The sequence below is a fragment of the Elgaria multicarinata genome, chromosome 4 (genome assembly GCF_023053635.1).
Source record: "Elgaria multicarinata webbii isolate HBS135686 ecotype San Diego chromosome 4, rElgMul1.1.pri, whole genome shotgun sequence".
Lineage (NCBI taxonomy): Eukaryota > Metazoa > Chordata > Lepidosauria > Squamata > Anguidae > Elgaria > Elgaria multicarinata.
The window spans coordinates 70,540,443-70,557,844 of record NC_086174.1 but is presented as its reverse complement, the minus strand read 5'-3'; the positions used below and the strand labels follow the sequence as shown (position 1 = coordinate 70,557,844).

Below are 17,402 nucleotides of genomic sequence, written 5' to 3'. Positions count from 1 at the left end.
AGTGGGGAGCCACAGGGAATCTATCTAGTGTTATAACGTTGGTTTGGGCTCTGGCTATGAGGCCACCACTTCTCTAGCCCATAAACCTAGTTTGTGATAAGCAGATTTCTTAACTGACAGCATTTCCTTCAATTGACAGAGCTTCCCCAGCTTAATGCTTTAACTAAATTCTTCATGCACTTGGGCAGTCATTAGAATTAATAACATAGTCAAGTATGACAGCAAAATTGGGACTGGTGAGGATGGGGAGTATTTTACTTCTCTGTTCATTTACCTTCATATCCAACTGAAAATTCATTAATCTTGCAACACTGATTTTTGGATTTCTCTGTGTAAAAACACAACAAGACAGGATAATACCTGCCAATCAACCTGTGTTATATCCCATCCTTTCTGCCATTAATTCCCAGACATTGTCCATCCTTTGTGCAAGAACGTGGAGAACAGAGATAGCAATAATAATTTCTTTCAGTATAGTCCTAAACATATCCAGTGACAAGAGTTCCTTCTAGGTGAATGGATATACAGTGGGCTTGGTCTCCCTATCACAATTCAGTCTTCCAAGAACAAGGCATACGCCATGATTATTTTGAGGTGGGTGATGCTATCATATTAGCAGTATGGAATGAAGATTCAGCTGCCAGTCCAGTCAACTTTTGTAGATGGACTGGATAATAACAGTCAATTAGGATACAAAGTGGACAACCAGAGACCTTTGGGATGTAGAGAAAAAGAAAGATAGAAGAAACTGGGCTTTGTGGGAACTAGGTTCTTCAGGAACCTACCTGGTTGTCAGGACCAGATAGCAGAAATCTTTTACTTCCTCCTAGGCAGAGTGAAGCCTGTATTTCACTGAAGGATAAAAATCTTCACTTACCTGACGAGATGCCCCCCTCCACACTCACATATATGATGTGAATGGTGACACGCTGGTCTAACTTGCAGAGGAGTGGCCATGTGAGGTTTTTTTTATAGGGATGTCGGAGGGATCTGTCCAAGTGTGAAGTTCACTGAACTTTCAGCAGCTTGAGTCAGGCTAGCTCTTGGATTCCTGTTCCCCCTCTATAAATCACTTTAGTATGCATATTGCAGATGGAATTTGAGAATTTTGAGCATAAATTGCATTATTTGTGCAAATTGCAGCCTACATTACTTAATTTGCACAAACTGCATGCACTGCTTAATTTGCACAAACTACATGTGCAATTTGCACAAAATTATGCAAATTGTAGCTGCCATTTGTGTAAAAAAAAAGGGGGGGTGGAGAGAAATGTCCTGGATTCTGGAAAAAGCCTGAAGCTCAGCTCACAAATGCAGGCTCACTTGGGGCCTCCAGAGAAATGTGGTGAGACTAAAAGGGCTGGATTTTCCCATGATGGCAACCCATAATTTGTTGCAGCAAAAACAACAAAGTCTTGCAGGAAGTTAAAAGACTAATGGTGCAATCCTATGTATATTTAGACAAAAAAGTCCCACAATTCCCAGCATGCTGGCTGGGGAATGCTGGGATTTATAGGACTTCTTTCTACCTAAACATCCATAGGTTCACACCCTAAATTATAATGGCATAACCTTTTGTAGACATTGTCCACGTTATCAGATTAAATGCTGCTGCCCCAACTATAAGTAAACTGATAACTCAGGAAATACTTCATACATCTGATGAAGTGGACTGTAATCCACAAAGGTTTATACCATAATATATTATTTAAGGTCTTTAAGATGCCACACACACTGCTGCCTTTCCTCTGGTATCTTATTTAGTTGCTCACCGAATACATATATGTAATAATATAGGCATTTCATATGCACTCCTAATATTGAAGCCAATGTGTAAAATAGCACTTCTCCAAGCAGGGTGCTACACAACCTCTTCCTATTATCTATTTTGATTTCAACCACATCCATAAAAATGTAAATACAGTTTCATTCGCATCTAACAAACCTCGCCAGTCATTCCTTTCCTTTTATTCTAAGCCACTCACCCTGATACCAGTGAAATTCACCTCTCACAGCGATAACAGTTCTGCTACTCAATGAACTACAGCAAAGGCTCAAAATGCATCTTCTGTAGCATACCAGAGTGATTTGCAAAATTGAGAATAAATCAAAACAGTGAAGAGATGCCATGTTGAGCCAGAAGCAAAACATTACATCTTGTTGCAGGAGGCTAGCTAAGTATGGACTCTGTGTGTGTGTGTGTGTGTGTGTGTGTGTGTGTGTGTGTGTGTGTGTGTGTTTAGCATAGGACCTCAGCGCTACTTGCTTTCTGTATAGGTCCATTAAAACAATCACTCTGGATCAGCAGAAAATTATCACCTCTTTTGTTTCATAGAGTAGTAGCAGATACTAGTTTCAGCACAACATTCCTCTTTTACTCACACAACAAGCCTGATGTCTTTCTCTTTCTAAAATATATATTTTAAGCATGTCAACTTCCTCTAATGTTGAAGGGGAGGGGATGCCTCTAGGCAGAGTGGGACAGGTTCATTCATCACTTGCTCTGTGGCTTCAGTTTATGCCCCACATTAATCATTCAACACATTGGAAAAAAATCTTTTTAAACTATTTGGAAATAAAGATGCACAGCCTTGAACTCAATAATATTACAACTGCGTCTTTTACAGCAAGACCTACATACATATTTTGTTCCCAAACAAAAGATGATAAACTATACCAGTAGACTTCAGTAATAATTTTTATCCTTATGGGGCTTTTTCTTGCCCTATATATTCTCTCTTGTTTTTTTCTAGTGCTCCCCACCTGTGTATGTTTGTGTGTGTATGTATAATGTTGTCATTTGTCTTGTTCACCTGGTGACACACCTGGGATGTTTTGTACTTCAGATTTTATTGTGTGGATCAGTAAATGCATTATCGGATCCCCTTGATCTGTATTTTACACCTCAGTATGACTGTAATGCCTTTCTTTTGTTTACTGTTGAACAAATGTATTGCTAGGTAGTAATTCTTTGGAGTTCATAGATTCTTTCTTTTTAGAATCAGACAACTTGATCATAAATGTTATGTTCCCTAAACACATTATGTTTGGTGTGGGGTTTAATCGTCCCCTCCTGGTGCACAGTGGTCCTGATCCATATTGGAGCTGCACGTGCTTATACAAGAGCAAATGAACAGCTAACCCTCAGCTACATGGTGTAACGTGCAGTTTGGCTCTTAGCCCTTGAAGTAGAGGAGGAGGAGCTGTTGCAACGTTGGAGCCAGAGCAGAAGCACCATGGGAAGGTGGCACTTTTCTCCATCCCCTCCTCCATTTACGCTGCAAGGTGGATGCAGTGGGGGAGATAGCCCCCACAACAAATAGCAGAAAGAACCTTCTCCCCACACCCATTGTTGGAGCAGCAGCACTGCAGCTCTCCTGCGATGCTACCACCGTCAGTGAGGAAAGCCCAGTCCTTACCCCCACCTCCCCAGTCGAGCTGTGCTAACCACTCGCTTTCAGTGATTGAGTGACAGGCCTGGAGAACCTTGTTAATCTCTCCATAGTCCTGTCCAACATTTTGTTTATGCTAAGCATAATCTAGGTATGCTATCATTTATATACAATGATTTGTTTAAGTAACTGGAATCCCACAGCAAATCTCCTCTCATCTTCTTTTCCCTATAGGCCAAATATAGCTAGCTCTCTTATCTTTCCCAGAATATTGTTGTGAGACTGGGGGTGGGGGGATTGTATAGGAGAAGTTTAATGGAACCAGAAGGACTTCTTGAAGCTTCTTGGACAGTCAGTGGCAAAACATACCAGGCACACCTTAGAAACAGATGGCCTTCAGTGACAAGGGGCTTTTCTAGATGAGGCTTTTAACTTGCCACTTTAACATGCTTCTGGTTCCGGATTGTTTGTGGGATTAAGTTCAGATCCTCTACAAATTTTTTTCCCCTGGGGCTTCATTCTCTGTCTTTCTATATATTCTGTTACATAACTTCTAGGTGGCACTGTGGTATAGTAGTATTGCACAACTACACTAGCATTTTATTCTGCCTTTCCCAAAAATATTGTACTCTCCCCGATTAAAAAAAAACCCAACCCCCCACCCCAAAAAAATTCTTGAAAGCACAGGGGAGGCCGAGAAGGATGCAAACATCATCTAAAGCACTTGCAAACTACTGCGAATGAGGAATCATGAGTGCACAATAAATGCCTCATGTAGAAAAGCTCTAGGAAATAGCTGAAGATACTTCTTGAAAATGAGAGCCATTTTGGCAAAGGCATCCTTCTCTCTCCATCTACTACTCCCTCCTTCCAGCTAAGGGAGATCTGTGTACAAGTTCTGAAGCAAGATCTGTGTATGAAAAAGAAACAACACCATCTGCAGAATTTTCGAGGGGTAGTCTGAGAAAGAAGCAGAGGGCTTGAGAGCTCAAAGGTGACTTTTGGGGGATTATTATTATTATTATTATTATTATTATTATTATTTATTTATATAGCACCATCAATGTACATGGTGCTGTGCAGATTACACAGTAAATAGCAAGACCCTGCCGCATAGGCTTACAATCTAATAAAGTTGTAGTAAACAATAAGGAGGGAAAGAGAATGCAAACAGGCACAGGGAAGTGTAAACAGGCACTGGGTAGGGATGCCTCTCTCTGGAGATCTGATGGGGAGGGAGTGGATTTAAGCCATCTGCCACTAGCTGTGCTCAACTTGTTTATTTTTATAAGCAAACTCAAATATTGCAAGATGCCTTTAGTCTCTTTCGAAAGGAAACAAAACCCAGTGAAATGTTGGGCCCCTGGAACTTTGCACCACCTGGGGAAGTGGGGTGAGCATTACAGTGGGCTTGTTCAGACAACACGCTAAGCCATGGTTAGGCCACTAACACTTTTGCAGCAAATGGTTATGTATCGAATATGGTTAGGAATGGTTCACATAACATGCTAAGTCATGGTTCACACAGTACGCTATGCTATAATGTTTAGCTAAAAATGCTTAACTACCATGGCTTAGCATGTCATCTAAACCAGGTCAATATATAGCTCTAGTGTTAACTATGATATTATTTAATGATTTAATTCATTTTTGAATCACCCAATAACATTTTTTCTTTCAGTGTGTTATAAAAGCTAAAAAAATACAATACAAAAAGACATAACACAACATAGCACTAAAATATATAAAGAAAACCCTAAAATCTAAAAGCTAAACCCTAACATGCTTGGGCGAAAAGAAAGGTCTTCACCTGTCACCATAAAGATAACAACATAGGCACCAGGGGCCCTTCCACACGCCGTACTGAAGGCGCATGCATGCACCCCAAGTACGGCCCCAAAACGATAGTGTGTACTACAGCCAGAAGAGACGGAGGAGGAGGCGGCTGGGGAATCCGGGAGCGTCTGCTGCTGCCGCCGCCTCCCCGCCGGCCTCCTGCTGCCTGGATAAGAGCGACCTAGGTCGGAGAGCTCGGCGGAGGCAGAAGCTGAGCTCTTCGACCCGGGTGTGTGTGTGTATGCATGCAGAACCCGGGTGGGAGGATTTCGTATGCTGATAAGGTGGCGTGGGGGCGTCTGGCACACTGCCACCCTGTCTTTCAAAGCTCCCCGGGAGAGCAAGCTGCTGCTCCCTGAGGTGTGGTAGCGTGAGGAAAGCGGAAGAAATATTTCCTCAGCAGCAGCGGTGGGAAAAGCCGGGCAGAGCAACGGAAGGCCCGCTTTCTCGCTCGGGAAGCTTCTGCTGCTGCCACCGCCGTTGTCACCGTTGCGCACTCCTCGCGAAAAAGCTGCGGCAGGCTCGAGCTGCCAAACTGAAGCAAAGACACGTGGGGAAGGCGGGCGACTACTCTCTGCCCGCCAGCTGTCCCTTCCGCTCGCGGGGCAGCATGAGGAGGGGGCTGCCTGGCCGCGGCAGCGGCAAGGACGCGCCCGGATTCCCCAGCCGCCTCCGCCTCCCCACCAGCCTCCTGCTGCCGGGGTAAGAGCGACCCAGGTCGGAGTGCTCGGCCGCCGAGCTCTCCGACTCGGGTCGCTCTTACCCCGGCAGCAGGAGGCCGGTGGGGAGCTGGCGGCGGCAGCAGACGCGCCCGGATTCCCCAGCTGCAGCCTCCTCCATCTCTTCAGGCTGTAGTACACACTATCGTTTTGGGGCCGTACTTGGGGCGCATGCATGCGCCTTCAGTATGGCGTGTGGAAGGGCCCCAGGTGAACCTCTTTGGGAAGTTGGGTGCCACAATAGAAAAGATGTTCTCTCTCATTGCCATCAGCTTAACTTCCTTTGGTGGAGGTTCTTGAAGGAGATGAAGATGACCTAAGGGTCCCAAACAGGTACATATGGAACAAGATTTTCCTTCCGATTTTTATTCATTCATTTTTAAGATGTATAAACTGCCCTTCATCCACAGGATCACAGGGTGATGCACACAGCATCAAAATCTGGTCTCAGATACCTTAGGCTGTGCACCCATGCTCTAAGGGGTAGGCAACCTGGTGCCTTTCAGACCATTTGGACTAGAACTCCCACTGTTCTTTAACATTGGCCATGCTAGCTGGGGCTGGTGTAGTTGTAATCCAAAACAACTGGAGGACATAAGGCTGACTACCCTACTCAAAGCAATGTCAGGTTCCAATGTCGTTACAAACAAAGACATTGCTTCCTTAATAAACATGCAGCACCAAATATTCTGCTTCTGAATGTTGTAATTTCACCTGAATCAAGACAAGGAAGGAAGAGGAAAATGCACCAAACATACAGGTGTCGATGACCATTTTCAAAAGAAGATCTAGAAACTTTCTTTGTTGTAGTAAAATTGAACACCTCTTGGATCAGCAGATGAATGCCAGCTGCACATCTTTTGAAGGATTTGAGAAAGAGTTTTAGGTCCACAAAAGAAAACACCAATGCTGTTGCTGCCAAGAAAATCAAGAGAAACAGGTTAATTCTGTAAATCTAGAAGTATTTCCTTAAAAATGAAAACCCTGAACATGGGGGGGATCTACACTACTGCTTTTAAAGCGCTTTAAAACACTTTGAAAACGTTTGAAAACTGTATATGCAGTGTGTCCTGGGCCCAAACAGTTTTCAAAACTGTTATAAAGTGCTTTAAAGTGCTTTAAAGCAGTAGTGTAGATCCCCCCCATGGGCGTTTTAACACAAATGCTTTCTGCCCCGGAGAATCAGGAGTTATGTGCATCTGTTGAGAGTGAGCAGTGATGGCTCATTTGCAAGATTGCCAGATGCATGGGATGGAGAGATGTAATCCTGCATTTGGCCAGGGCCTTCAATTAGATCAGGAATTTTATTTTATATTTATTTATTTATTTATTAAAATAGAATCCTTCCTCTACTTTTAGAAATAAAACAAATGATTGAAAGCTGCTAACAACAACAAAAGATTGAAACAACTGATGAAAACATCAAAAGAAAAATAGTATGCAATTATACAACAGCAGCCATTACGAAGTGGAAACCTCCTCCCATCGGAGTAACAGTAAGGGGGGGAAAACCATCAGCAATCAACCTCTGACAAAGTCATCTGGAAAGAGTCACATCTTCACATGGTGATGGAACACATAAAATGGTGCTGACCTCCTGGACCTTAAGATCAGCCTCGGAGGCCTTGTTCGTAGGCCAACCAGCAAGATCTATTAAACTGCCAGGGCAGAGCTTTTTCAGTGGTGGCTCCATATTTGTGGACCTCCCTCCCAAGGAAGATGGCTCCATCTTTGTCCAATTTTTAAACTACTTGCATATTTCGATCTGCTTTTAATTAAAATGGTGCTCTGAGGTGGATGTTTTTAATTATTATTTTAAACTGCTGCTGATTCTGTTGTTGACATTGTTTAACTCATATTAGGAGTGTTTCATGTATTTTTCACCTGTTCTGATTCTTTATGTGAACTACCATGGGAAGGAATTTCACACTCTTGATCTGAAAGAGCCCCGAGTAAAGCCCAACATTGCGCAAATGGACTTCAGCTCGGTCAGTTGGACTTTCTGCCCCTCTCTTCTCCCTAGAACCCCCTCCCATGTTCCTCAAATCTAGACATTTCAGAGCATACCCAAAAGGGGCAATCACATCTTTCCCATTCCAACAACAGGATAGTTTAATTGGATAGAACCGTCTGTAACTTATATCTACCTTCCACACCTCAGAGGGATTCCACATATTAATGTGGTAGATCTGTGGGAAATGCATACAATGCATAAGCTATGCTGAGATGCATCTGCTCCTAAGTACGTGTAATAATATGTCATGTCAACCTTATCGTGGGGCCAATCTACACTGGTGTGTAGTGTAGAGTGAGTGCACATCAGGATAGTTTGTGACACATGACATTATTGCCACCCCGCAGCAATCCTGTAGCTTCCCTTTTTCAAAAGACACATTTTTGCAATATTGTTTTAGTGTGCTATGGCACGGTTCAGCCTCCGAATTAAATCTGGCATACTGGGCATGCCTAGGGGTGTGTCTGTGACCTGGCTGCAACCTGGGTCAAAGGGTAGAGCTCTTCCCCTTTCCCCCTGTTTCCCCCCACCATTTTCAGAAGCACACTTAGGCTTCTTTTCCCACATTAGGGCTGAGAAATAGCGTGGTTTCAGACTCCCACTACTGCGTTCAACATTGCTGCTCCTTTTTTGTAAGTGTTAGGTTGCATTTTTTTCTCAGTCACATTACTGCAAAATTATTTCTAGTTTGCGGTCCATCGCTGAACAGCTCTTTTGCTGTTCCTCTCTTTATTTACTTTTTGCGGTGTATCACAGTAGCGCTATTTCGCAATAGTGCAATTTCACTCACTACTCCACGTTAGATATAGGGGCAGATGGGGCTGCTGCTTTTCTCTTGTTGTTTATGCATCTGCCATATAGTAGCAACTAAAGAATACACAGAGGAGCAGCAAAGAGGAGGACGCAATACTGCCTCCCCCTTTGCTGCTCTTCCATTCATTTTCTTTTTCTATTGCAGCAGTTCTGTAAAATAGCACTACTGCTGCAGGCTCACTGTACTGGACTTCCCTTTGCTGATCCTCTATTTTTTTTCTTTTTTAAAAAAACAACAACTTTGCACTATATGTGGTTTGAATATAATGCAAGAGGCAATTTCTTCTGCTGCTTCCTTCTTCAGTGTTTTTTTTTTTTTTTAAAGAAACTTTACTGTCGGTTTCACATCTTTACTAGCTGCCATTTCACAGTTGTGGCTGCCTGGTTTTCCCATTCTTAATTCATAATAGCGCAGTAGTACTGCTTCAAGCATTCCCAATAGCACAGTAGCTGGTTTACCAATTCACAATATGTATTGCTGTTTTAACATTTCACTGTATCCCAATGGTGAATAAGGAGGGAGAGGTGTAGGGTAAAGTGGACAGGAGTGGGGAACAAGCCTCTATCATTGGCTGAGCAGCGTCTATGCAGTTGATGATGTTCAATTCAACTGATGGGACTCCACCCACCCAACCCCTAAATAAGGTGAATTAAAGAAAGCAGGGTTTTAGGTAAAGTATGCACAGTTTTTCTTGCTTCATGTGCTGCTGAATGACCAAAGCTGATTTCATGAAAATCCAGATAAAACCAGGAAACACTTCTGAACACATTGCTATTAGAGACAGACCCCCTGAAAAAGAGCTGGGTTGTGTGGCAAAAAATGCTTCTAGCTTCTGGACCACCAGAACACTGAATGGCAAAATGATGGGTGCTTCTAGACGAGGCATTTATGGTTCTATCACCCTGCCTCATTCATGAATATTTACAGGGGATCCATGATCTTCTTCTACTCCTGTGTTTTCCACTCTTGTGTTTTCCTGCAGCTTCTTCCATTTTCCCCCTTAATGCAGAAAACCCATTAAGGAGAAAAAGACAGAACAGGATGATTGCGGGATCCTCCATAGCAGAGTTGGGGGGGCACATTGGGGGGTGCAGAGGGGAGGAGAGAAGGAAAAAGTCCTATTGTGTGAGTGGATGTCAGTTCGCATGACATTGGATTTCATCCATCTTCAATATATACCCCTTTTCTAAGGCTGCTTTCCTAAGCACTCTAGGAAGTATGTTCAACTGAACTCAGTGGGGCTTACGTCTGAGTAAACATGAGTATTTCTTCTTATTCTAAAAAAGATATTTGAGCTCTTTTCACCCCTGGCATTTACTTTTGGTCAGTGGGTAGGTAAATATTGGGCCCTACTAAGAAATCACAAAGATTTTCTTTTTCTGGTCGATGAAGACAAAATAGGTCTTAATGATTGTTTCAGAGGCTTCTGGGAACAAAGAAGCTTCTCTAAGCTTTTCCTAGCAAAAACTCTGGAGTTCAACTTAGACCTTTCAAGCTGAGATGAACTAATAACATAAGAGCATTGTCTTTACATCCACAGCCAATTATGGTAGGGAACAAACACATCTTTGACATCATAAGAAAAAGGCCTCCCTGTTTATCTCTTTAATAACCATTTTCAAGAGAAATTAATGTTACTTTGTCCTTTGTGCTGAACAATAATTGGATTGTGTCTTTCAATTATAGCTGGACAAATGCCAAGATATTGAAATACTTCTAAATATTAGATTTTCTTGTCCAAAAATTAGATTTTATTGGCGTTGTCTATCTAAGATTTCTTCATTTAAAGCTTTATTACACATAAAGATGCTTTCCGCATAAGAACCCAACTTAAATTATTTTTAAAAGGGTCACTTTTAAAGAGGTACAGGCTCTCTTTCCTACCTTGAACACTAGCAAAGACTCATCATAATGACATTACTTGGTTGTTTGCCTTACCTAGGATGATTTTCTGCTATTTGTTTAAATTCAGTGTCCCAGTTTGGTCTTCCATAGAAGGTCTTCTGTCTCAAGCCAGTAATTACATCTACCTTTTCATCATAATGTAGGGCAATATGAGTAGCCTATATTGTAGTGAACCGAAAGGTCATTATTTTAGAATCATCAAGTTGTAGCCTCAAACTAGAATCAACAAGGAAAGGTTATAACACACAACAAGGAAATAATAATATAATACTCAGCAAGGAAATAATTTACAAGGAAAGCTATATGAATGGAGATGTGGATTAAAAGATTAAATGAATTTTAAAATGTGTAGTTTTTAATATTGTAATGTTTTATTGTTTTTAATGTCCTTGGTTTTATGGCTGCAAAATTTTACTGTTTTACATTGTTGTATACTACCTTGAAGGCATCTTAGCAGGCAAGGCAGCATATAAATGTTAAAAATAAATAGATAAATAAAGGTACAATCCTAGGCACGTTTAGACAGAAAAAAAGTCCTACAACTCCCAGCATTCCCCATCTGGCTAGTCAAAACATGCATAGGATTGCACTTTAAATAATTATGCATACAGATACCAGGAAATCATAGGTGTGCGCAGCACATTTCATTGGGGTGTGCACCCAGGTTGTGTTTTTTTTTTTTTTTTAAAAAAAAAAGATTAACATTTATTGAATATGAAGTCAGAAAGGACATTATTTTTATTCATTTATTTATTAAAGACTTTAGGAACTGATGCTCTGCTCTGTGTTTTGCTTGCCTGACCATGGGAGGGCCGTTGCAGTTTGGGTGGGTGGGAAGTGAGGAAGCCCCAGCATTGGTGAGGCATTGTGGTTACACTGGACAGAGGAGGTGATATTTGCTTTCAGGGCCCCTCCTCCACGCCTCTTTGAAGTGCAGCTCCTGCCAGAGAGGCTCCCAGCAGAGCGATTCCTTTTTGCTCCTGCTGCTGGGAGCAACGGTGCTCTCTCGGAAGTAGCATTTCTTCAGCACAGTGGCAGAGCAGTCAGAGGGCAGCTGGAGGACCATTCTGCTGCGTCCAGATCTCCCTCTGGATCCCTACTCAGAGGCCCCCTCAATTTGGCCCTTATTGCTTGAGAAATTAGGGTGTGCCTGGGCACACCAGGCACATCCCTTTCGCACGCCTATGCAGGAAATACACAAAGGGTTGTATCTAGATCAACCTGTGCACAACGGGGTTGGCGGAAGTAGACTTCCCTACCATTCCTCTCCCGGGCACTTTCCTCAGCCCCCTAAAAAAGCTGCTCAGCCCCCTGAAAAGGCTGAACGGCATGGATTGTGAAGTGAGGAATTGAGGGGGAAGGAGGAGATCTAGGAAACTCAGATTGCCTCCACCTCCCAGGGATTTCCAGGGAGGAATAGGCAGAGTCATCAGCTTCAAACAGTCCCATTACACACATGTTGATATGGTTCCAACCCAACTAGTCTAGATCTTAGTACATCTTCATACGTGGGTGGCATGGTTGCCACACTTTTTCACATGCTGTGAATGCCATAACTTATGTAAGTAGCATCCCATGTGGGTCCTAACCAGTCATGAGTGAAGTGTAGTGCTAGCATGGAGGCTAATCCCACATGATCAAGCAGATCAATATACATATCACTACCAGCCTGATGCCCTCCATATGTGATGAGAGCAACTCCCATCACGCTTAGCCAGCATTGTCAGTGACTGTAGGTGATGGGAGTTGTAGCTCAACACATCTTCCAGATTGGGAAAGGCAAGCATACACTACTGAATTTAATCTGTAGTACCTACTCAGGGTCAGCAATATATGACGGAGTGCACTGCCCAATATGCCTGACTCAACCCTCCTTCTCTCTCTTCCCCTGCATTGTTCCCCCTTTCACTCTCCTCCATCTTCCAGCTGTAAGTCCATGCCTTAACCTTGCGCTTCATTCATATAATTTTTAATTATATTTATATCCCGCCCTTCCTCGGAAGGAACCCAAGGCAGCAAACAACCCCCAAAAAAACAATGCAACACATGTATGCTGTTAAAATCATAACTCTAAAATTACAAAAACACGATAAAATGCAATAAAACCATCACTATAACACCAGAAAACAGATAAAACCCTTATCTATACCCCAAAACTTGTACAAATAAATACATCTTTAATGGCTACCTGAATGACAACAGCATGGGGGTCAACTGAATCTTTCCCAGAATTCCATAGTTGGGGTGCCATCACCAAATTGCCTCTGCCATGTGATGTAGCCTCAAAGGCCACATTCCTCAAGGACATCACAAGCAAAACCTCCCTAGCTGATCCTAAACTCTCTCTCTCTCTCTCTCTCTCTCACACACACACACACACACACACATCAACTCACTGTGGCATTGATTTGTGCAGCAGCCCACACAGTGGGGTTAGGGCGGAATGGAAGTGCGTGCCCTGGTAGTTAGACAATTGGAGGACAGGCACCAATCATGTTTAAATTACTCTGGAGGCAGTTCCCAGTGTCTTACTGTTTCCCAGCAACAGGGGGTGACCTTCTTTTTCCACCCTCATCAATCAGTTCACCAAGATAGTCCCATAGGGACTGATGTACAAGTGGTGGCAGAGATAGCATAGTGGTACCAGAAAGAGTAGTTCACTGAGCGCAGTGGTCCGGTAACAAACAGAAGGAGGGAGAAGAGAAGGGGAGAGGTGAGCTAGAGAGAAGAGAGCTTGGGGAGCAGTTTCAGATCTGGGTGCTCCTGCAGCTACGAAGGACCTTGGCGTCAAGGGACTCCGCAGCCATCTACTTGGAATGGATGCTTTCAAAAGACAAATGTAACAACCATTCGCTTTAAGGAAGCGATGCTTTATGCGATTAAGCATTCATTTGATTACTGTTCCTTAGGCTGCAGTCCTGGAAAAGTAAGATTCAGTAACTGAGTCCCATAAGATTTCATTTATACCTGACTTTCATCCCAGCCGGTAAGAAATATGTGATAGCTTAGAAAATGGGCTTTCCCTTTCTGAGCCATTTGCGCTTCCAGCAAGCACAGGAGATCAGCAAACCACTCAAAGGCAGATGGATCTCGGCAAATCCAATAGAAATAAACCTGTCAAGGGAAAGTAAAACAATTCAACAAAGTGCAAGCTTTCGTCGGGCGTCCTATATGGCTCTTAAATTATTTATTCCTAGTAAGTGGCTAATCTTATCGCCAGCCACTGTGCTCAGGTGTAAATTTATACTTGATTTTCTATCCAGCATTGAAAATGTGTAAACTTGGTTTTTAAAAAAATACTCCACCACTCATTAATAGATGGTTTTCACTGATTTATTTTTTAAAATCTGCCTCTGAGGAACATAGATGTAGATACTTCTCACTGCTTGATCTAAACTACTTCCAGTAATATGACAGCAAGAGGGACCACAGCCAAGGAGATGTGGTTCAAATATCTACTAAGCCACAGCACTCTGTGCGGGCTTGGGCATTGGATACAATAACTGGTGAACAGTCCTGGCCTTGCACAGGTTGGAATCTCCCTTAGTTTGATACTGACAAATCTTCAATGCGTTGGCAGCTGTCCAGAGTTGGACACATTCTGCCCACCCCATCTTCAGAAAGCACACTTGTTGCAACCTCTTGGCACAGCCACCTGTCATGGTGAACACTGATAGCCTCCTAATGGAAGGGTCTATCCCTGAAGGACAGCTACCCCCACAGCAGGGGGTTAGGTATAAAACTGTATTCCTCAGCACACTAATCTTCTGTGGTTTCAAACCATATGGATTGCAACCTATGTGCTGGTTAGGACATCTGCCCCTAGTGGCTGAAGATTTTACTAGAGGAAAAAGTGCATAAAAGGTCAACTAAAATGATCAAGGGAAGGTTACAACAGCTGGAATTGCTTAGCTTGGAAAAAAGGAGGCTTAGGGGAGATATGATATAGATGTACAGAATTATGCATGGGGTGTAGAATGCGGCTTTTAAAAGGCTAAGCGAGAATTCGTTAAGGTTACCTCCCAAAGTGGCAGATGTTTTAAAAGCACCCTTAGAAATGAAATCCATCACCAAAATATTACGTACCTTTTCCAGCCTCAGTTCTGTATTTAGATTGCAGCACTTATACCAAATAGATTTCAGGATGGAGGCAAAGGGAGTGGCTCCTATTCCTGCCGCAATGCACACACTAATGTGATACTGAAAGACATCTGTGGCAGCAGCTCCAAAGGGTCCATCCACAGCTAGCCTGAAATGACATTCAGACTGGTGTTACAAATCCATAACTGTCGGTGTTTTACTTTATTTTTTAATGATTTTATATTTTTGTGAGTTTGTTTTTTCTTGTATTTATGAAATAGTTGTCTTAATATATGGATTCTTAGCTGCTGTAAAGACAAGAAGTCTGGGATATCAATGTTTAAACTAAATGAATAAAATAAATTAATACACAAAATGTAGTGGGTCTCCATTTTTAAAAAATGATGATGCAGTTGCCTTTCTTATAAAGGGTCACAGCTGAGTGGAGCTCTGATACCAAAGCCTATTTATCACAGCACAAGACAGCAGGAGGGCCATGTGAATACGGGACCTGGTCATTTATTTAAGCATGCAATTGCAATTTTAAGGTTTTGGAAATCAGATTAGTCACTTAATTGCATGGCCAAATTTAGTGGGCCTATTTGCATATTTAATTATGATTTACTAAAAACGCATCCTGGGTTTTTAAAGTTTTCTTTTCTATCGTGTGCAAAAATCAAAGCACAGAGGAACTGATTTAATCTGGGAATGTTCTTAATCAGTTCGAAAACTTCTTACAACATGGTGCAGGGCTGAAAAATGTAAGGAATGGGATAGAATTAGATACATTAGCTTCTAATTCAATAATTATATTTAAATGCCTGAGGCAAGGAGATTTGAAGGTAAAACAAGTTAGATCCAATCCAGGAAGAGATATTTCTATGGAGAAGCAGGCTTTTCTTCACAAAGCTGATCGGAATCTGGATGCACATTCATATCAGCATCACAGCTGCAATGACTAGAGGTGTCTTCATTTATGAGAACAAGAATCCACAACTTCACCTGGAGCTTCATCTAGCTCTGGGATAGGCAACCCAGTGACACCCCAGATGTTTTGGATATCTCCCAGAATCCATGAATGTTGACCATGCTGGCTTGGGCTGATGGAAGTTGTAGTCCAAAACATCTGGAGGTCACCAGGTTGCCTACCCCTATACTAGCTGTTTTGCTGCCTCAAGTAAAGACATTTTGCTGCCTCAGGTAAAGGATGAGATGGTGCCCTTCTTGCCACTCTGTACAAAAGCCAGTAGGATTTTCAGCACTGCTAATGGGGCAGAATCCTCCACTGCACCTGACGACAGCAGCTAGCTTGGAAATTGCCGGGCAAGTCATGTGGCACACACCGCTGTGTCCTCCAACACCTCACCACTGCTCCCTTCCTCCTAGCATCGGCGCCTCTCTCTGTCTAATGGTAGGGCCTGCCTTGCATGTGACTAGAGCACAACTCAAGCAGGATATTTCTCTAACTCCATCCTTCAATCTTCAACTGTATTTCTTTCTGATAGGATGTTTGAAGACCCAGGGCATGTCTAGACGGGGCGATATCCCGGGGATCATCCCGGGATCGTCCCAGAATCAGGGAGGGATGACCCCTCCCTTTCCTTGGGATATGGCCCTACACTTTAATCCCGGTTCTTCCCACAGATCTGGGATGATCCCGAGATGGGACAGGGCCCATGAGAGGGGGGTGCAGGGGGTACATCATACCTGGGCCCAGGGTCAAAAAGGGGGCCCCAAAGGAGGGGAGCCTGAAATTTCCTGGGATCTCAGAAAATGTTTGCATATATTGTGTGAAGACTAGCATTCATGTTTTGTGTAAGCCTACATAGTTTTATATATCGTAATTCATAGAAATTATGATCCATATTATTCATTAAGACAAAAAACTCTATGGTTTACAAAAACAACGTTAAGACTCGACAGTTTCCAACCAATCACCAAAAAGCAGAGAAATTGGGAGATAAGGTTCACAAGCCTTAATGTCACATCCTCCCTAAGGACACAGAAATTGCAAGTGAAATTCTCATTCTCCCAAAGCAGATAAACCATGAGGACAGGATGGAGAATATGATATGCAGCAGTGGCTAGTCCCAGATTTGATAACCTTTCCTCATAGAGAAGTCACCACAGGCCCATCAGTGTATATGTGATGTTGGGATGCTTTGCTCCAGTGTGTATCAATTTACAAATGCTTATGTATTGCCCCCAGCTCTTTAGAGTAAATAGTAAGTTTATCTACATTTTTTTATTAATACGTATATCTTCTGATGATCTGATCTGCATTGCAGTATAAAAGGATGTTTCAATGTGAATGCTTTCTCCTTACCTGTATTGTAGCATAAACAATGATGTTCAAATCAAATGTGCTTTCTTATCTCTGATCCTCTTTTATTTTATTTTTTACTTATTTTTGTTTATTGTGGAGGGAGTATAAGAGCATAAGGCCTTAAACGCAGAAAATTAACAGAGTGCTCCACTCCACGCCCTCTCGTCTTCCATACCCTTTTTGACCTGGCATAAAACCATAGCGGATAAAAACAGAATGACTAGTGGAGAAGGGAAGGGGACCAAAAGAAACTTTGTACCCCCTGATAAAATTCCTCTCAGAGGTCGGGCGTCCAGTGTGGCCGGGTGTCCCATTT

The 17,402-nt window shown here is 42.6% G+C and overlaps 1 protein-coding gene across 1 annotated transcript in view; it reads right to left on the bottom strand.

Moving 5' to 3' along the window:
- Positions 1-6,735: 6,735 nt before the first annotated feature.
- The window catches only part of NOX3 (NADPH oxidase 3), a 37,611-nt gene continuing 26,944 nt past the window's right edge, over positions 6,736-17,402 (bottom strand). The window contains exons 10-13 of the mRNA XM_063124524.1: positions 14,767-14,929; positions 13,648-13,794; positions 10,714-10,838; positions 6,736-6,862 (exon numbers count right to left, since the gene is read on the bottom strand). Of these exons, the coding sequence (XP_062980594.1) occupies positions 6,736-6,862; positions 10,714-10,838; positions 13,648-13,794; positions 14,767-14,929 (562 nt within the window). The remainder of the gene's footprint in view (positions 6,863-10,713; positions 10,839-13,647; positions 13,795-14,766; positions 14,930-17,402) is intronic.